This window comes from Neoarius graeffei, chromosome 28, assembly GCF_027579695.1.
Source record: "Neoarius graeffei isolate fNeoGra1 chromosome 28, fNeoGra1.pri, whole genome shotgun sequence".
NCBI classification, from domain to species: domain Eukaryota; kingdom Metazoa; phylum Chordata; class Actinopteri; order Siluriformes; family Ariidae; genus Neoarius; species Neoarius graeffei.
In genome coordinates, this window is record NC_083596.1 from 20,732,453 (window position 1) to 20,754,377 (window position 21,925).

General features: G+C 40.4%; 1 protein-coding gene across 2 annotated transcripts; it reads right to left on the minus strand.

Annotated features, from left to right (window-relative positions):
- Nucleotides 1–9,229: 9,229 nt before the first annotated feature.
- ftr83 (finTRIM family, member 83) lies at nt 9,230–19,389 on the minus strand. Of its 2 annotated transcripts, XM_060913319.1 has the most exons (8): nt 18,739–19,389; nt 18,114–18,209; nt 15,966–16,199; nt 15,589–15,748; nt 14,141–14,197; nt 13,165–13,260; nt 12,148–12,220; nt 10,069–10,157 (listed from the first exon to the last, which is right to left on the minus strand). In XM_060913319.1, the coding sequence occupies exons 1-7, from the start codon at nt 19,309–19,311 to the stop codon at nt 12,159–12,161; spliced, it is 1,278 nt and encodes a 425-aa protein (XP_060769302.1). In that variant the 5' UTR covers nt 19,312–19,389; the 3' UTR covers nt 10,069–10,157; nt 12,148–12,158. The 2 variants fall into 2 exon arrangements, with proteins under 2 accessions (XP_060769301.1, XP_060769302.1); XM_060913318.1 differs by lacking the exon at nt 12,148–12,220 and having other exon boundaries at nt 9,230–10,157.
- Nucleotides 19,390–21,925: the final 2,536 nt, after the last annotated feature.

Genomic DNA, 21,925 nt, shown 5'->3' on the forward strand with positions numbered 1-21,925 from the left:
AAGACGAGGGCTTCATGTACTTCCGTACGTCAGTGAACAATCCTGGTGGAAGCAGGTAAACGTCATTCTCTAAGCCTGCTAACCTCAATTTTTGCAAATACCTCTCCCTCTGCTCGCCCTGTAAATGCCCTACGTCGCTGGATAGTGAAGGTGTTTTCTGCATCTCGCTCCTTTTTCTTTTATGTTTTTCGTTTGTCGCCTTCCTCACATTCAAACTGATTCGAGCCGTGCCATCCAAAATGGCAGCATCACATGACTTGGTCACGTGAGTGAAATACCTCAATACCTTAATACTTTTTTTTGCACTCATTTGACCTCTGACCTTGACCTTTTGCCAGAATTAGGTCAAAGGTCACTTATGCATTAAATCACTACTCCTCCCTAATTTTTTCATGAATTTTCACCAAATTGGGTATGGAGAACCTATTTGGGGGGGGGGGTCAAAATAGTTAAGCGCGTTGACCTATTTTCACTGACCTTGAACTTGTCAATTAGGTGACTCTATAGCAAAAAGTCAGTTTGTCTATTTTTCATGGTCTTTGAGCCAGCCTTGCTCCTTTGCCATAGCAAAACATGTTTTAATGAATATTTATAGCTTTGACCTATTGACCTTTGACCTAGATCAATATTAGGTCACATATTTTCATGGCCTATATCTCAAAAACGGAGCAAGACAAAGATCGAGCTGTTTGGCCACAATAACCACCATGTACAGGGGACACTGTACCAGCTGGTGATGGTGGTAGGATCATCATGCTGTGGGGCTGTTTTGCTGCCAGTGGAACTGATTCATTGCACAAAGTGGATGGAATAATGAAGAAGGAGGACAACCTCAGAATTCTTCAGCATAAACCATCAGAAACTTGAACACGACTTGGGAGTTACAACAGGACAATGAACCCAAACACACGTCAGAGCTAGTTGTGGAGGATAAAGCAGGCTAACATTAAGCTTAAAACAAGTCCTGACTTCAACCCTATTGAAAATATATGGACCATGCTTATAAGTCGAGTCCATGCCAAGAAAAAAAAAATTAATTGAACTCTACCAATTCTACCATGAAGAGTCATGAAATATCCAACCAGAATTCTGCCAGAAGCTTGTTCATGCTAACTAAAAATGTTTGGTCAAGGTGAATCTTGCGAAGAGACATTTTACCCAAATATTAGGTGTGCTGTATGTATATTTTTGACCCTGTATGTATAATTTTGACCTTGTCTTGATTTCAGAGAACCTCAAAAAATAAAAATTTGTGCATCAAATTCTAGTGTTTTTTTTTATTAAAGATGTGTGCTATACATTCTGCCACAACAAAAGAACAGTTCAAAGAAATTACTGAAAGCCCAAATATTGCCATGACATTCATATCCAAGATGACATGCATGTCACTGTATGTAAACTTCTGACCACAACTGCATATATATATATATATATATATATATATATATATATATATATATATATATATATATATATATATATATATATTAGTGCATCGAAACAATTAGAATATTGTGCAAAAGTTCAATATTTTCCATCAGTTATTTAAGAAATTGAAAATTTTATATATTCTAGACATGTAAACTAAAATGTTTCAACTATTTTTCTGTTTTTATTTTTATAATTATGGCCTACAGCACAAAAAAATGTCTCATCTCATCTCATTATCTCTAGCCGCTTTATCCTGTTCTACAGGGTCGCAGGCAAGCTGGAGCCTATCCCTGCTGACTATGGGCGAAAGGCGGGGTACACCCTGGACAAGTCGCCAGGTCATCACAGGGCTGACACATACACACTCACATTCACACCTATGGTCAATTTAGAGTTACCAGTTAACCTAACCTGCATGTCTTTGGACTGTGGGGGAAACTGGAGCACCCAGAGGAAACCCACGTGGACACGGGGAGAACATGCAAACTCCACACAGAAAGGGGCTCGAACACGGACCTTCTTGCTGTGAGGCGACAGCGCTAACCACTACACCACCTTGCCGCCCATATTTCATTTCAAGTTTGAGAAATTATGATTCAGACAATAAATACCCTGTATCTCTCAGTCTAGTTCAGTACATGCAAGCACAATCATGGGGAAGACTGCTGACTTGACAGTTGTCCAGAAGATGATCATTGACACCCTCCATAAGAAGGGTAAGCCACAGAAGGTCATTGCTGAAAAGGCTGGCTGGAAAAGGTGCACAAGCAACAGGGATGACTGCAGCCTTGAGAGGATTGTCAAGAAAAGTTGATTCAAGAACTTGGGAGAGCTTCACAAGGAATGGACTGAGGCTGGTGTCAGTGTATTAAGAGGCACCACGCACAGACACTTTTTAGGAAAGGTGCTACAACTGTCGCATTCCTAATATCAAGCCACTCCTGAACCAGACGCAACATCAGAAGCATCTTACCTGGGCTAAGGAGAGAAAGAACTGGACTGTTGCTCAGTGGTCCAAAGTCCTCTTTTCAGATGAAAGTAAATTTTGCACTTCATTTAGAAATCAAGGCCCTAGAGTCTGGAGGAAGAGTGGAGAAGCACAGAATCCAAGGTGTTTGAAGTCCACTGTGAAGTTTCTGCAGTCTGTGATGATTTGGGGTACCATGTCATCTGCTGGTGTTGGTCCACTGTGTTTTATCAAGTCCAAAGTCAATGCAGCCGTCTACCAGGAGATTTTAGAGAATGTCATGCTTCCATCTGCTGACCAGCTTTATGGAGATGCTGATTTCCTTTTCCATCAGGATTTAGCACCTACCTACAGTGCCAAAACTACTACCAAATGGTTTGCTGACATATCACTGTGCTTGACTGGCCAGCCAACTCGCCTGACCTGAACCCCGTAGAGAATCTATGGGGTATTGTCAAGAGGAAGATGAGAAACACCAGACCCAAAAATACAGAAGGTCACTGTCAAAGCAACCTGGGCTTCAATAACACCTCAGCAGTGCCACACGCTGCTTTTAATCAGGCTCATTTGCTGCCTGTAAAAGTTGTTATTTATTAATGAACTGCAATAGTTAATAGTTTCAGCTGACCATGTTTTACTCTGATCAAAATAACTTCTGGTGAGGCTCTAAGTAGAGCCCTTTCAAGAAGATAAACTCTTCAATTATCCAAAAAAAAAAGTTTCCAGACAGTATAAGCTGACTTTAATTAGAATGTTGATCTTGTTTGTAGACGCAGCAGTCCAACATACGGTACAAGTGCAACCCCAGGTACCGGTTTTATTCCTCATCACTTCTATATCATCATCATCATCATCACTGTTGACTTCATCAGCAGACAACAGTAGAAAAAAGAGGGTTATAGTTTCGACTGAAAGCTTACCTGGACAAAAAAAAAAAAGCAGATGAAATTAATTTAAAAAAAAAATTGGATTTTGCTTCTCCTGGTTGGTGTAATAGAGTGTGGAGTTACATCATGCCGTGTTGCATGTGTGAACAAGGGCACCATCTTGTGAGGAACGTGCTCTGATACCTGTGCCTGCTACAGTGGTCATCTGCTTATCTTTTGTTTTGTTTGGTTAAAAGGTTGGTTAAATCAGTCAAATCTGATGGAGAAAAAATAGATGGAAAAGAGAAACAAAAGGGACCCTACCTGGAGAAGTTGGCTCACAATGCCAAGCAGTGGTATTTGGACAATCTGAGCATGATAAAGAACTTAGAACCCTATGTCATGGCAGCCAAAGACTGGATTACAAACTCCAACACACTACCTCCACTCATATACCTGGACATAGTGAACTATCTTTTGTTTAGACTGAGTGCGTACACTTTGCTGAGCTTAAAAGTTACAGAATATTAGAAGTTCAGGGACGGTTTTGCAACTCCTCTTTTTGGCCCAATTATTAAATCAAACACAATACAAAACTTTTTAAAACCTTCAGCTATGTGATTATGTTATTGAGTAATTGGTAGTGGGTTTGATCAGTCACATTATTAATAAAAAAGTTTACAAATCTGCTGTGTTGAAAGCTGTAGCGGTCTCGTGCAGTACTGATGTGTGAGCTCAAATCATGTTTTTTCCACATACGAAAGTTGAAAAAAACAACAACCCCAAAACATTCCTTAGTCTAGTTTTCTCCTTGAATGATGACGTGACCTACTATGGCAGTTCTTGATGCAGCAGCACTGACTTTCCATGGTGATATTTTTCAGAATCATGACAGAAAATGAAAAAAAAAAAAAACAACAGCATCCAACTCACCAACAGAAAGCCAGTGGGATCCTCTCAACATGGCACATAAATATTAGGGCGCATCAGTTGCCCCCTAAAAATGAAAAGTTCCTCCGATCATGATGCATTTTTGTTTTTATGTTCCTTTTGGTAAGAAAACACACTGGGTGAAATATTTTGACAAAATTCAAAAGTTTAATGGTGGCACCAGGAGCTCAAAGTTATGGAAAAAGCTGCTATTTTATGACTTTTATGACAAAATTTCGATCACTTTTCATGAAACATTATGGCACCTTATAGAGTATACCAAATATCTTAGATACGCATTTTTAGTACATATTCTAAATATATTATCAAGCACAGTTTGAGTTTTAGCTGTTCATTGAATCATTGTTCAACTACTTTTAAACAATACAAATGTATTATGAATCACATTAATGCTTCTCAATCCCTTGCAAAGGTTCTTAACATGATCTCTGGCTCACAAGAAATCAATAAATGGAGTCCAACACTGTGATTCAAACCTTACTCGAAAACATAAAATAAGCGTTTTTTGGCAAAAAATGAACCTCATGGTGCCACCATTAGACTTTTGAATATGGTCAAAAAATTTTACAGGATGTCTTTATTGGTGAAAAGGAACACCCAAACAAAAATGCATCAGATTTTATGAAAGTGAGGGCAACTGATGCACCCTAATAAACATGCCAATTATCCAAAATTCAACACTGCATGACATCAACTTCACATTCTCTACTGAAAGGAAAAGGTTAGTGGCTAACGAGCAGTGGTGAACCGTTATTGTTAGAGCTGGGACTTCAGCTCCATCAAAAGTTAGCCAGACACCAAAAAGCAACAGGGCAAAGGATTTTGCAAGGGATTAGCAGAGGTGGACAAAGTACCCAACTTCATTACTTAAGTCAAAGTACAGATCCCACTGGTCAAATGTTACTCTGATACAAGTGAAAGTTGTCCAGTCAAATTTTTACTTAAGTTAAAGTACTGAAGTACATGCTTTTAAAAATACTTAAGTATTAAAAGTACATTTTCTGTCAACACATTGTTGTATTATTGCCACAACGCTTACAAAACCTAACGCCTCTGAAGCAACCGACGGGATTTACTAACTTGTAGAACCTGTAGTATAAACGCCTGGTAGAATGTTACAACATGAAACGCAACTGAACTGAAAAAGTGCCATTGTCATTTTCTTTTTTTTTTAAATTGTAACACTCCTCCCCACCCCCACAAAGCAGCATGGTAGTGTTCTGCCCCAGCTCTGGCAGTGTGTGCACACATGCATGTGTATATTAATCAGGAAGACAGTGGAATAGCTGTAAATGCAGCTTATAAAAATGACAATCCAACCTGCTTAAAACCCAGGTCCACACCTCGAGCTTAATAACTGCCCAACAACAACACTGCTTTATGCAAGACAAAATATATATATATATATATATATATATATATATATATATATATATATATATATATATATATATATATATGCAAAACCATCATCTGACATCAAAACAAAAAATTCCAACAATTTGTTGCAGCTGACTAGTGCAATACTGTCCATCTCACAGGTCTCTTGTGTGTGCACACGCGTAAGTGTATGCATTCATGCACATATGAATCTGCCTGTGGAATCATGGTGGTTTAACATTAAGCTAGCTAGTCAGTGAAGTTCCACCTGACATGCTAGCAACCTCTTTTCAAACTCGAAATCATATTGGGCAGCTAACATTATGAGAAAAGAAAGATTTTTACATTTTGTTTATTTGGCAAGATTATGCTAAAACATTTCTGAAAAGACTTCAGATAAGTTAATGTTATTCATGTTAGCGTAACTCTGTTTTTACATGCTAACTAACAGCGTCCAAGTTAACTAGCTATGTGTTATCATTAGCCGTGGACAAGGCTATGGCAACTTGGCGGGCAAATCCATAGAAAGTCATTTGACTAACCAGACTGCATAGCTATTGCAACGTTATCGCTAGCTCTAAAAGCACAGACAACTTCATTGCAAGCTTTCTCTTGGAATAAAACATTTATATACCTCAATATGCTTCTGCAGGTTGGATGGCAAGGTTTTTGTAGGCCGTGATGTGCTCCATTTTAAGCAAACAAAGCAAACATTTAAAACAAAATGAATCTTTATTCCTTTCAGAAAACTGAAACATGGGTTCTAGCTATAGTCATGGGTGCGTGCGTTCCCCAAAAGAACCGCCTCCTTCCATTCAGCCATCACCTGATCGTGTTCAAATAATGCTGTGGAGAAAATCATTGAATTTGATTTTATACAGTCTATGAACAGTCTATGGAGATTTGTCTTTCAAATGTAGTGAAGTTAAAGTCATAAGTTGGCAAAAAAATAATACTCAAGTAAAGTACAGATACTTAAAAAGTGTACTTAAGTATAGTACTCAAGTAATTGTACTTCGTTACTGTCCACCTCTGGGGATTAGCGGCAGGCTGCCAGGTTGCTCCGTTGTGTGTAGCTGTCGTTGTTGATTTTAAAATTAACTAAGTAAATTACAAAAGGAAATGAATACTTAAAGCCCAGCGCACACAAGCAATTTTCCATCGCTTGGTTGCGCAACTTTTTGATGCAAGCAAAAAATCACTTTGTGTGCGGATATTTGCGACGGTGAATTTTTTGTTGCTTGCAACAGATTGCAGGTATCAAATATGCTTGATATTCTGCAACAAAAAAATCACCAGTCGCTGACTTGTTGCAGAGATATCGCCGTGTATGCGTGTCTTTGCGATAATGAAGCGATCACCTCCAAAGGCTAAGCTAATCCCAGCCCGCAAAGTAGTCACGTGATTTCCACATGACTTGCATCCCTGCCTGCGAAGTAGTCATGTGATTTCCACATGACTTGCATCCCCCTCCCCAAATTGCCCACTGGTCACAGATAACGTGCACACACAGCTACCCAAGAGGTGAAACTTGCGTCCAAAAATCATAATACGCTTGCAACGAGAAGTCGCCTGTGTGCGCTGGGCTTAAGTCTGAGTGAAAAATACTGTGGTGAGCAGGTGTGTGTGGAAGAAGAGTCTGGAGACAGAAATCTTAGTTTCTCGGTCGTTAGCCTGTCTTACTTGCTCTCGATAGGGCTGGCTTGACTGCTTTATTAGCATTCGCTAACACTACTGATGAACGCTACACCAGCTGGAAGGTGACTTCACTGCTGCGCTGACGGCATTGACTCGCGGTTAAACTCACATTGGCCTTTGAGCCAAAAAATAAATAAATCCTGGATCCACATACATATCCAGATTTGCTATCCAGATTTGCCTCAACATGTAATCAATTGTTCCTTCGTCCATGGCTCACCTTTCCTCAAAATTTCATCAAAATCTGTTCACTACTTTTTGAGTTATGTTGGAAAAGAATGAACGAACAAACAAACAAACAAACAAACAAACAAACAAACAAACAAACAAACAAACAAACAAACAAACAAACAGACAGAGGCAAAAACATAACCTCAAACAAAGTTGGCGGAGGTAATTATGAAGAAATTGTTCGAGTTGACATCTGTCACCATGCTAAGTAGCCAGATGTCCTAATGGTCATTTTCAGGTGTCAATGAAATATAAATAGTTGAGCATGAAAGACAATTCCTGCACACCACTGCTCCAGTACAACTTCTGTTGATTTAAATCTACCGAATTGTCATGTTGCAGGTACTTTGAACAAGGGTGATATGGTGGTCTACAATGGTTAACATTGTTGCCTTTCAACAAGAAGGGTTTGAACCTCATGGCTGATGGGGGCTGTCTTGTGTGAAGTTTACGTGTTCTCCTATGTCTGTGTGGGTTTCCTTGCACAGTTCAAAAACGTGCTTTTTTAGGTAAAAACACACACACACACAAAAAAAAAACAGCCACTGGGGCTACACAAGCCAGCGCATACTTAGTGCTGGTCCCATTTCCCTTTGATTGGGGAGGGTTGCTTTCGGAAGGGCATCCGGTGTAAAAACTATGCCAAGTCAAATCCCATAAATTGGGAAGGATGATCTGCTATGGGGCGGCACGGTGGTGTAGTGGTTAGCGCTGTCGCCTCACAGCAAGAAGGTCCTGGGTTCGAGCCCTGGGGCCGGCGAGGGCCTTTCTGTGTGGAGTTTGCATGTTCTCCCCGTGTCCGCATGGGTTTCCTCCGGGTGCTCCGGTTTCCCCCACAGTCCAAAGACATGCAGGTTAGGTTAACTGGTGACTCTAAATTGACCGTAGGTGTGAATGTGAGTGTGAATGGTTGTCTGTGTCTATGTGTCAGCCCTGTGATGACCTGGCGACTTGTCCAGGGTGTACCCCACCTTTCGCCCGTAGTCAGCTGGGATAGGCTCCAGCTTGCCTGCGACCCTGTAGAAGGATAAAGCGGCTAGAGATAATGAGATGAGATGAGATGAGATGAGATCTGCTATGGCAACCCCTAACGGGAGCAGAAGAGGTATTTTGACCAAACTATAGAGGGGCTGTGAATATAGTAATGTGAATATGTGGAAAATATTTTCCTGTACAAGATTAGGTGGTGCCACCCCTTAGTGTGCTCCTTCACCTCTTTTCTTCTCTGTGCCAGAACATGCTATAATCTGGGAAAAGCCATAGCCTAATGGTTCGAGAAAGAGAAGGTTGCTGGTTTGATTCCCTGCACCAGCAGGAATGGCTGAAGTGCCCTTGAGCAAGGCACCTAACCCCCAACTGCTCCCCAGGCAGCTCTGGATATGTTGTACGTCGCTCTGGATAAGAGCATCTGCTAAATGTAATGTAATGGACATGCTCCGAGTCTTTAGTCCATCTATCAGCTTCATGTACTCAGCCAGTAGATGGCACCGTTTGTTCATTGATTAACTTTATATCTGTAAAATTTCAGGATGTCTTATAAGTTGGGGAGTTGGGGAAATTGGGGAGTTCACTCATTTAGTTGTTTATATAGGCATTCAATGAGTTCACTGGAAGATTCCACGTGTTTACGTCATCTGTGTGGGGCATAACATTATAAAACCTTCATATATCAAACTTGCCTCTAATAGGTGTCAATGGACAGATATTTTAGATTGCTTTTTTTTATTTTTATTGTCTTTTCATTTGTGCATACAAACCAGCACTGGACATACCCACTACTGGACCAGCACTGGACATACCCATACCCCCACCCCACCCCCCACACACATGCATACATGCATACGCTTTCCTTTCCTGCAAATTATTCAGTGCACTAACAATGTTGCTTATCTACTATGTATTCTACTACTGCTTATTCACATTACTTTTTTCACTCCAAGTTCTAATATCATAACGATATTGGATATAAACAACGATATACACAACGATACAAGATCTAATATCACGATGCCTAACAATGATCTAATGTAACAACAATGACATTTATGCATATTATAAAAAATTTTTTTTACTGTATTCTCTCTAAACCAAGTAAACAACACAGAACTACAGCTGACAAATACAGATGGAAGACTCATACCACACCCAGAAGCCAGGATAGACAGGCTCAGTGAAGGAGGCTTTAAACTGGTGAATAAGTGACATGGTTTCTGCTACACGGTAGAAAGACAGTGTGCCTGCATCATAGTCCAGGAAAACCCCAATGCGAGAAGAGTAGGGCGCATTGATCTCGATTTGATCTTTCATGTGGCGAGCTGAGTAGCTGGAATCGGAGCAGAAAAGGCCCCAGGACTTGCGGTTGTAGCCAATGCGGGATGAATCACCGTAACCTGTTCTCTTGATTCCCTTGTAGGTGATGCCAATGGATACCCCCTCACCGCTCCAATCCACCTCCCAGTAGTAGGCGCCACTAGACAAGGCCTCTTTGCATAGCACTTGGGGCAGGCAGTCAAACCTCTGGGTGCTGTCGCTGTAGGACTGGGGGTCTCTCTTCAGTGCTGCTTTCCTGTTGCCTCGGGAAAGGTAGAGCTGTCTGTATGCTGTGTTTGTGTCTAGAGTTAGCGGGCAGGCATCTGTTCAACAGAGCAGAAGAGATCAGAGATAGGGTTAATTATTGCTCAAGGTTTTAGGTTAGAGATGCCGACATAAAGGACATGTACAGAGGTGCTTGAAAGTTTGTGAACCCTTTAGAATTGTCTATATTTCTGCATAAATATGACCTAAAACATCATCAGATTTTCACACAAGTCTTAAAAGTAGATAAAGAGAACCCAGTTAAATGAATGAGACCAAAATATTATACTTGGTCATTTATTTATTGAGAAATATGATCCAGTATTACATATTTGTGAGTGGCAAAAGTATGTGAACCTCTAGGATTAGCAGTTAATTTGAAGATGAAATTAGAGTCAGGTGTTTTCAATCAATGGGATGACAATCAGGTGTGAGTGGGCACCTTGTTTTATTTAAAGAACAGGGATCTATAAAAGTCTGATCTTCACAACACATGTTTGTGGAAGTGTATCATGGCACGAGCAAAAGAGATTTCTGAGGACCTCAGAAAAAGCATTGTTGATGCTCATCAGGCTGGAAAAGGTTACAAAACCATCTCTAAAGAGTTTGGACTCCACCAATCCACAGTCAGACAGATTGTGTACAAATGGAGAAAATTCAAGACCATTGTTACCCTCCCCAGGAGTGGTCGACCAACAAAGATTACTCCAAGAGCGAGGTGTGTAATAGTCGGCGAGGTCACAAAGAACCCCAGGGTAACTTCTAAGCAACTGAAGGCCTCTCTCACATTGGCTAATGTTAATGTTCATGAGTCCACCATCAGGAGAACACTGAACAACAATGGTGTGCAAGGAGAAAGCCACTGCTCTCCAAAAAGAACATTGCTGCTCGCCTGCAGTTTGCTAAAGATCACGTGGACAAGCCAGAAGGCTATTGGAAAAATGTTTTGTGGACGGATGAGACCAAAATAGAACTTTTTGGTTTAAGTGAGAAGCGTTATGTTTGGGGAAAGGAAAACACTGCATTCCAGCATAAGAACCTTATCCCATCTATGAAACATGGTGGTGGTAGTATCATGGTTTAGGCCTGTTTTGCTGCATCTGGGCCAGGACGGCTTACCATCATTGATGGAACAATGAATTCTGAATTATACCAGCAAATTCTAAAGGAAAATGTCAGGACATCTGTCCATGAACTGAATCTCAAGAGAAGGTGGGTCATGCAGCAAGACAATGACCCTAAGCACACAAGTCGTTCTACCAAAGAATGGTTAAAGAAGAAAAAAGTTAATGTTTTGGAATGGCCAAGTCAAAGTCCTGACCTTAATCCAATCAAAATGTTGTGGAAAGACCTGAAGCGAGCAGTTCATGTGAGGTAACCCACCAACATCCCAGAGTTGAATCTGTTCTGTATGGAGGAATGGGCTAAAATTCCTCCAAGTTGGTGTGCAGGACTCATCAACAGTTACCGGAAACGTTTAGTTGCAGTTATTGCTGCACAAAGGGGTCACACCAGATACTGAAAGCAAAGGTTCTCATACTTTTGCCACTCACAGATATGTAATATTGGATCATTTTCCTCAATAAATAAATGACCAAGTATAATATTTTTGTCTCATTTGTTTAACTGGGTTTTCTTTATCTACTTTTAGGACTTGTGTGAAAATCTGATGATGTTTTAGGTCACATTTATGCAGAAATATAGAAAATTCTAAAGGGTTCACAAACTTTCAAGCACCACTGTGTAGGTAAAGATAAAACAGATGAAATCAATCACCAAACTATAAAGTTTAATCTTGATTCAACAAAAGTTTTCAAGGTGTTCCAAAATGAGAGACAAAAGTGACAGACCCTAAAGGTGAAGCCCAGGCACATTTATCTTTCAAATAGGAGTGCTGACCTTGTATCAGTTTTTATAATCAACAGTCAGTGACTTCAGATTAGTGAGAATTTAAAAGAGAGAAAGCTGAACTTTGGTCAGCACTGCTATACTGTTTGGTTGTTAATGAGCATAGGCCCAACATGCAGATAAAGTCTAGAGTCTGCCCACCTCGTTGGCTCTCAGAGCTGGTTGTACATTACGTAGTTGCGGCTGCCTGAGGAACCACGTGATCGTCTCTGATCTAGAGGGCCGAGAGTGTCAGTACACACTTCAGACTGACTACACACCCATGCAGTTACATTGGAATTCAATGAGTTGTGCTACATTTACTATGCTTACCTGAAGTACATTGTTTAACCTCCATGCTAAAAAAAGACCTCATAAAGATTCCCTAGCTTGCAAATCTCTGGGATTTGTCTTGTCATGACTAAAACTACTTCACAGATTATTTAAGTTATGAAGAGAGTATAGTTTTGATCGTATGGTTTCGCTGTCTTCATTGCTAATGTGGGTGTTGCCTGGTTTGTGCACAATAGATGAAAGACTTGCCTTTTGTAGCCCTGGCCTTATTGGTCCCCCCCATTAGACAAGAACAACAAGCCTTTCAGCTAAGCAGTTCCAACTCTAGAAAAACAACAAACAGTTCAGCAAAACATCTACGCACATGCAGAAAAACGTGCATGCACCAGGACACATGAGCCAGAAAGCAAAGAGGCATCCAGGCCAGGTTTGTAAATTGTGGCTTTCTCGTACATTTTGTGCTCTAGCTCTTGGAATGTCTTCTCTCTTTTAACAAACCATACACCCACTCGCCGAACATGCCAAGCAAGTTCTTTCAGTCTTTTCATGCACAAATCCCATATCTAAGGAATGCTGCAGGACAACTCCCTCAACAATCTGCCTAGTACTGGGCAAAAGGCCAGCCTTGTTCCTCCAAGCTTTGCTTAAGGTATGATTAAGCATATTATGTGACATACTATTATGGAAATTTTTTGAAGCATTGCATAAATATAATACAATTATCATCCTCCGATTCTGTTTTGCGTAACCAGGTCTAGTTTTTAAGAAAACATGAGCCAACACCAAATAGAAACCAGATAGCCCTTTAATCTAAGACGACCTGTAAAAGTATTATTTTTGTTGCAGTGTTGTAAATTAAAAAGACACAAAAGTACTCAAACTTACACTGGAGAAATTCATCTCTGGAGCGTGGAGTCTGGCTGCGAGGTGCTTGGTTTAGATTCCTGTGAGTCTTATACAGATCATTTTCATCACCTGGAGCTGCAGCAGAAAATGGTTACTATACTCATATGATAAGGTGTGTTTACATGAACAAAATACACGTTAAGGAAGAATTAAAGGTCTAAAGAGAAAAATCCGCCTGCAGAATAACAACAATTCTAAAACCAAATGTTTAATAAAATGACGTGTATGAAGAATAAATTCATTTATGTGGCATGTTTTTAACTACATTATATCTCATCTCATCTCATTATCTGTAGCCGCTTTATCCTGTTCTACAGGGTCGCAGGCAAGCTGGAGCCTATCCCAGCTGACTACGGGTGAAAGGCGGGGTACACCCTGGACAAGTCGCCAGGTCATCACAGGGCTGACACATAGACACAGACAACCATTCACACTCACACCTACGGTCAATTTAGAGTCACCAGTTAACCTAACCTGCATGTCTTTGGACTGTGGGGGAAACCGGAGCACCCGGAGGAAACCCACGCGGACATGGGGAGAACATGCAAACTCCGCACAGAAAGGCCCTCACCGGCCACGGGGCTCGAACCCAGACCTTCTTGCTGTGAGGCGACAGCGCTAACCACTACACCACCGTGCCGCCTAACTATATTATATTCATTTAGGAAATGTACTAATGTATGTAGTTATGTATTTTTAATTACGTATTCTTTAAAGCCTTGATGGCAAATAGACGGATCTTAAGGATGATGCAATCTACACCTAGCAATATGAACAACAGCTCATCATTCACATATCCATTAACATGGTATTAGTTAAAATGTCAATGTGTTTTTACTGAACAACCAAAGAAATCTCTTTTTTTTTTACTTTGATTTGTTTGGCAATAACATTTCAACATTCCATCCAATGTTGATAAAGAGAACTCTAAAATGTCTCATTCGAAGTAACTCACCCTTTATAGACTTCCTTCCCTTTTTGTCCTCTAGTTGACAGAAAGGCATTTTGTTCACTAGAAGAGAATTTCAGGACATAATTAATATTAGTAATAGGCCATAAGATAAAATAACATACTGAACAGAACTGTATGGGAAGACGTTTGTAAAAGGCAGATCCAAGGACACTTAATATACATACAGGTGACAGATTAAAGGAAAAACCAAAATAAAGTGTAGTAAGGTGGAGGTTTGGACCACCACAAGCCTCAAGAACAGCTTTATTGCATCTTGGTGTAGATTCTACAAGGTTCAAGAACTTTATTGGAGACATGAACAACATTCTTCCAAAAGATATTCCTCTTAATTGGTGTTTCGACGATGGCTACAGTCATCCTCAATCATAAAATCATTCCTGTAACCCCATGGATGGAGGCAGGGACTTTTATGAAGAGACCACCCCCATCAGGAAAGAAAGGTTACATCATAAGATAAAGGTAATCAGTTAGAAGAACTCTGGATTGATTTGCAGTGATGCTTTCCTCTAAGGGCCCAAGTGAAGAACCCAGTCCATGCCGCAGCAAAAACAAATATGCCCACACCATAACAGAGCCACTGTCGTGTGTGTGTGTTTTAATTTGTCACCTGTCTGTATGTTACATACAATGAAAAATAGTGACTCTGAGAAATATCAGGTATTATTCTATCCACATTCACTGGATATGAGCAATCATGCGCTCTGATTGGCTACTCTACTACTAGGCTATCAGCTCATATAGCATGAGTAGACAGAAACAAAATGGTGGCGCACATCAAGTCAGATATATCACTTTGTTATCAAGTATTTAAAAGAAACAGAAATAGCTAAAAGTATATAGTTTTCTCCTCCTTCCAATATCTCCTGTTCCACACTCCAGCCCAGTCAGTGGCGGTAATCCACCTTTAAGTTGGTTTACCAATTGCCAAAAAAAAAAACCCTGAAGAAGAAGAAGAAGAAGAAGAAGAAAATGGCGGCACGTGTTGCTGAACCAACTGAAGATTAAATAAAAACTCTACTCGAAAAAAAAAGCAGCAAAATATGGAATGAAAGTATTTGATGGTAAGAACGTATCATTTTTTACTTTTCAAGAATTATGATGAAAGCATTTTTCACTAACTGCGACGGTTATTTCGCCGGTTTGATGACATTCTAAGTGGAAATGATTTTGTTGGACGTTTTGTATAAAGTTTTTCTTTGCAAAAAAGTAAAATTTGCAAAAAAGTACAAATAAAAATGCTCCATTTCTCAAAATACAGTGAATGAGGATAGAATAAAACAGTTATTCCACGCAATCTCATCGTACATGGCTTATAGCGCCGAGTAGGCTATAAGCCATGTACGACGAGATTTCGTGGAATAACTGTTAAATATAAATCTCTGAAGAGCTATGTTATGTTCAGAGATTTCAGTTTCACAGCATTAACTCACCCGTGGTGGCCACCTTGACCAGTTCCTCATTCCCATACTCATTCAGATGCTGTTTGAGCTCTGAGACAGTCTTGGTAACAGAGCCAAAGGAGAAATAAGGGTTGACGCTGACTGTAGGCAGCTCTTCAGCATCTGTCTGGGCTATCAGCATGTGATAACTCTTCAAAAGAAAAGACCACACATATAAATATACCTTAATTCAAATTATAAGTATAAAATATCAATGTGGTTTAGATATTGATTTCATTTTAAGTGCTAAAGAATCAGGAGATGATTTGCCTAGCAGTTGCTAATGAATCTGAGGCCCTCACTGATTTTTGAACACATAAAGCTGAAACATCTAATCCCACTGACTTTGCTCAGGGATTTTCTTGTACCTGGATGAAGTGGATGTGGTCTTCTGTGCGCGAAAGCTGCGTCAGCTCATTGTCTCTCCTCTTCAGGTCAGCAATCTCCTGCCCCAAACGGTCCATGTGGCCCTCTGCTGTGTTAAGTGCTGCTTTCTTATTGGATGAGATCAGCTTGGCCATTTCCTGTTGCATCATTTCGATGGTGCGAAGCATGTCTCCGAATAGCTTCTCGCTCTCCTGCAACGCCCGATGAGCCGAGTTCTGGAGAGATGATTTCGGTTTCATTTTATACGTGTCCCTTTTAACTGGACATAATTCTACAATTCTTTAATCTACTGTACTTATTCATAAGCACTCAAAGTCTTCTATCTTAAAGAAGACTCAGTATTGAGCGTTGACTGAAAGGTAAATCTATTTTGTAGCTGGTTTACATCTAAACCAAATGTCCGTTAATACAATGATATGCATTGTGCCTTAGTTTCCTGGAACGCTAGAAACTGACCTAAATGATTTAAATGTGTCATGAATACTGTTGGTTAGGATGGTGTTATTATACACTTGGACAAAAAGATTGATTCCTAAAGGGCTTCGACTGGGAAACCATTCTGGCAGGGAAACGATCTTTTGTATCATGTTTAAGGGTTCCCTCAGAAGTGCAGTGATTTAGGACTGTAAAACATTCATCAGCGTCACAGTAATATATTTAAAAAGTCAGAGGTGGACAGTAACGAAGTACATGTACTTGAGTACTGTACTTAAGCACACTTTTTGAGTATCTGTACTTTACTTGAGTATTGTTGGGTTATTTTTTTTTTTTTGGAAACTTATGACTTTAACTTCACTACATTTGAAAGACAAATATCGTACTTTTCACTCCACTACATTTCTATCAAGGTCCTTGTTACTCGTTACTATGAAGCAGCTTTGAAAGTTGATGTTTTTTTCTTTTCTTTTCGAAAACGTGATTGTTTTTTTCGCAGTTGACACTGAAACAGTCTATCAGTAATCACTAGGGTCACGTTACATCCATAGTCTGTATAAAATCAAGCTCATTGATTTCTCAGCAGCATTATTTGAACACAATCAGTTGATGGAAGGAGGCGGTTCTTCTGGAGAATACACGCACCCATGGGCCACGAACCCATGTTTCAGTTTTCTGAAAGGACTAAAGATTCATTTCGTTTTAAATGTTTGCTTTGTTTGCCTAAAACCAAACCACATCACGGCCTACAAAAACTCGCCGTCCAACCTGTGGAAGCATATTGAGGTATATAAACGTTTTATTCAGGCAGCACGGTGGTGTAGTGGTTAGCGCTATCGCCTCACAGCAAGAAGGTCCTGGTTCGAGCCCCGTGGCCGGCGAGGGCCTTTCTGTGCAGAGTTTGCATGTTCTCCCCGTGTCCGCGTGGGTTTCCTCCGGGTGCTCCGGTTTCCCCCACAGTCCAAAGACATGCAGGTTAGGTTAACTGGTGACTCTAAATTGGCCGTAGGTGTGAATGTGAGTGTGAATGGTTGTCTGTGTCTAGAGATAATGAGATGAGATGAGATAACATTGCAATAGCTATGCAGTCTGGTTAGTCAAATGACTTTCTATGGATTTGCCCGCCAAGTTGCCGTAGCCTTGTCCATGGCTAACATTAACACATAGCTAGTTAACTTGGACACATGCAAAAGTGGAGTTACGCTAACATGAATAACGTTAACTTATCTGAAGTCCTTTCAGAAATATGTTTTAGCACGATCTTGCCAAATAAACAATGTAGAAATCTTTCTTTTCTAGTAGCATTAGCTACCCAATATGATTTCGAGTTTGAAAAGAGTTTTCTAGAATGTCAGGTGGAGCTTCACTGACTAGCTAGCATAACGTTAAACCACCATGACGGCACAGCATGCGTTCATTTTGTGAATTCAGAAAATAATCCAGTCGGTTGCTTCAGAGGCATGAGGTATTATAAGCGTTGTGGTAATAATACAACAATGTGTTGACAGAAAATGTACTTTTAATACTTAAATATTTTTAAAAGCAAGTACTTCAGCACTTTAACTTCAGTAAAAATTTGACTGGACAACTTTCACTTGTATCGGAGTAACATTTGACCAGTGGGATCTGTACTTTCACTTAAGTAATGAAGTTGGGTACTTTGTCCACCTCTGTAAAAAGTATTCTTTAGTCACCTTTAGTGCATCCACAGCTTGTTTCAACTCCTCCATCTGCTTCACTCGGTCATGGATCTTCTCCTGGATCTCAGCTTGTGTGGCACCCAGACGTTGCTGTAATACCACATGCACAAACATTATGAATATGACATGTTTATGTTGTCCTTGTTTTCACTGAACATTGACTAAAAATGGATGCTCAGTCACTGTTTAATGACAGCATGGTAGGAAACTTTTTTTTTTTCATTTTCACTGCTTTAAATATAAAAGCAAGGACATGTTGGTAACTAATGTGATCAGTTCCCTACTTTGGTTAAGGAACAATGGAGGATTTTTGCCATCACAAACAGAAATGCAGTCCTTCCTACACCAGTAATACTGCACAGACGACTTCTTTATTCTAATCCGGGTGGAGATCACTCCTACTCTGATATGTTTGTTTTACAAGTTTGGCAAGGAGCAATAGACACTGGGCATTCACATCCTCTTTGATAACAGGTTGACCATAGGTCAGGCTAAATTGTCTTAAATTCAACAAAATTGCTCCCGTAATTCAACCCAAATGTGCAGTAGTGGGAAAGAAAGAGCAATTTCATGTCCTGGAAACTCTGAAAGACAAACACTGAGCAATAGTTGCTCTCACCTGCATCTCGCTTCTCTCCTGTTCGGCTGATACCATGTCATGGCCCTTGTGCTCCTTCACAGTACACAGCACACAGATACACATCTGGTCTGTGCGGCAGTAAAGCTCCAGGCCTTTCTGGTGCTGTGGGCAGATCTGCCTGTCCAAATGCCCGATCTCATCCACCAACTTGTGCCTCTTGAAGGTCGCCGACTCATAGTGAGGTTTCAAGTGCTTCTCGCAGTATGATGCCAGGCACATCAGGCACGATTTAACAGCTCGGAGCTTCTTCCCGATGCAGATGTCACATGCCACATCCCTGGGGCCAGCATAGTTATAGTCTGGAGATGGAGGAGTTGGAGGCGCAGACTCCGAATACCTGTGTCCTGAAGAGTTGCGAGAGGACATGCGGCGTGGGGTAGGCCTCTTGCTGTAGCTGACTCGACACTGCGGGCACAAGTACTGGCCTGTATGGTCAGCGTGGTCCCAGTAAGTCTTGAGGCAGATGGCACAGAAGTTATGCCCGCAAGGAATGGACACAGGGTCTCTCAGGTCCTCTTTGCAGAGATAGCAGATGTCCTGCTCGTGCGACATGGATTCACTAACAGGAGAAGATTGTGACCTTAGTAGAGAAGTGTGTCTGCGTGAAGGTAAAGGCAAAATGAGAATGTGGCACCACAACTGTGTTATATACAGTCAACATTCAGGCAGCAAAGGAGGACAAACTGGTTGAGCAGAAACTAGTTAAATGTGGAGGGGAGTGGCTGAGACACAGGTGAGGAATGAGAGAGAGAGAGACCAGTAATCAATCAAAAGGATACATGAGAAGAATGAATGAAATTTACGATCTCAAAACACAGTTTTGGTTTGCCCATTCCAGTATGACATGTGATGTATATGTTTCGAATTGCAGTGAATTTTTTTAAACAAGTACAATGCTCTGGGTTTGCATAATGCATGTGGCAGTTTTATAAACAAGCTACACTAACAGCAATAAGCATTAGCTGACAAACATCATGTGACACTGGTGCAATGGAAAATACACCATTGCACCAGTGTCACGGGATGATTTTTGTTTATCTGAAGGTAAAAAAGAGGAACATGAAATGTCCTATAATTTATTTAACCCCTTCAAGTCCCAAGTTAGTATTAAGTTATTCAACTCAAAACAAGTTATTCAGTAACTACTCTGAGTTACTCAGCAACTCCAGGCAAATTAAGAGGAAAGGCACAGTTATGCGAGTGGGGAATGTAAGTCTGGGTCTGAAAATGGTTCTAGGAGCACGAGGGGTTAAGTTAAGCAGCACTATCTTGTTTTTGCAGTCCTCTATTTTTGCGCAGTATAAACAGCAAATTTCTAATCTACCTTTGAACCCTGAGTCATAAGACTTCCATAAGCATATTTATATTTATGACAAATATGGTGTCATGAGTTTACATTACATCCTGTAATATAAACATGTCATGTTACCAGTACTATAATTGTCATAATAGCAGCCATAAATAATTTTATTTCACAATTATCATAAAATACTTGTTTATCGTTGTCCGAAGGTTTAGATGGCACTAAAAAAAAAAGAAAAGAAAAAAACATGTTCATTACAGATTAGGGAAATGCAGCTCCATAGTTCCTGGTTTGATCCTGAGCTCGAGTTACTGTCTGTGGAGTTTTGCATGTTCCTCCTGTGTCTATGTGTCTTTTTGTGTGGGTTCGCCAGTTTCCACTCACCTCCTAAAAACATCCCAGTAGGTGGATTAGCGACCCTCAATTGTCCCTATGTGTGAATGAGTGTGTGAAAGTGTATGTATGGTGCTCTGAAATGGACTGGTGTCCCCTCCAGGTTGCAATCCCACTTTGTGTCCAGTGGTCTTGGGATAAACTCCAAGTTACAAATTGTTAATGGAATTTTCTATGGGCCACCATTAATGTAGAGTGTTTAATTAAGACTGACAAGAAACAAGTGAAATATCTCCCTCTAAGGTGCAACCATAACAACAATAATTACTGTATATAATGCTGTCTGTTCAAACAGTGGTGCTTGAAAGTTTGTGAACCCTTTAGAATTTTCTATATTTCTGTATAAATATGACCTAAAACATCATCAGATTTTCACACAAGTCCTAAAAGTAGATAAAGAGAACCCAGTTAAACAAATGAGACAAAAATATTATACTTGGTCATTTATTTATTGAGGAAAATGATCCAGTATTACATATCTGTGAGTGGCAAAAGTATGTGAACCTCTAGGATTAGCAGTTAATTTGAAGGTGAAATTAGAGTCAGGTGTTTTCAATCAATGGGATGACAATCAGGTGTGAGTGGGCACCCTGTTTTATTTAAAGAACAGGGATCTATCAAAGTCTGATCTTCACATCACATGTTTGTGGAAGTGTATCATGGCACGAACAAAAGAGGTTTCTGAGGACCTCGGAAAAAGTGTTGTTGATGCTCATCAGGCTGGAAAAGGTTACAAAACCATCTCTAAAGAGTTTGGACTCCACCAATCCACAGTCAGACAGATTGCGTATAAATGGAGAAAATTCAAGACCATTGTTACCCTCCCCAGAAGTGGTCGACCAACAAAGATTACTCCAAGAGCGAGGCATGTAATAATCGGCGAGGTCACAAAGGACCCCAGGGTAACTTCTAAGCAACTGAAGGCCTCTCTCACATTGGCTAATGTTAATGTTCATGAGTCCACCATCAGGAGAACACTGAACAACAATGGTGTGCATGGCAGGGTTGCAAGGAGAAAGCCACTGCTCTCCAAAAAGAACATTGCTGCTCGTCTGCAGTTTCCTAAAGATCACGTGGACAAGCCAGAAGGCTATTGGAAAAATGTTTTGTGGACGGATGAGACCAAAATAGAACTTTTTGGTTTAAATGAGAAGCGTTATTTTTGGAGAAAGGAAAACACTGCATTCCAGCAGAAGAACCTTATCCCATCTGTGAAACATGGTGGTGGTAGTATCATGGTTTGAGCCTGTTTGCTGCATCTGGGCCAGGACGGCTTGCCATCATTGATGGAACAATGAATTCTGAATTATACCAGCAAATTCTAAAGGAAAATGTCAGGACATCTGTCCATGAACTGAATCTCAAGAGAAGGTGGGTCATGCAGCAAGACAACGACCCTAAGCACACAAGTCGTTCTACCAAAGAATGGTTAAAGAAGAATAAAGTTAATGTTTTGGAATGGCCAAGTCG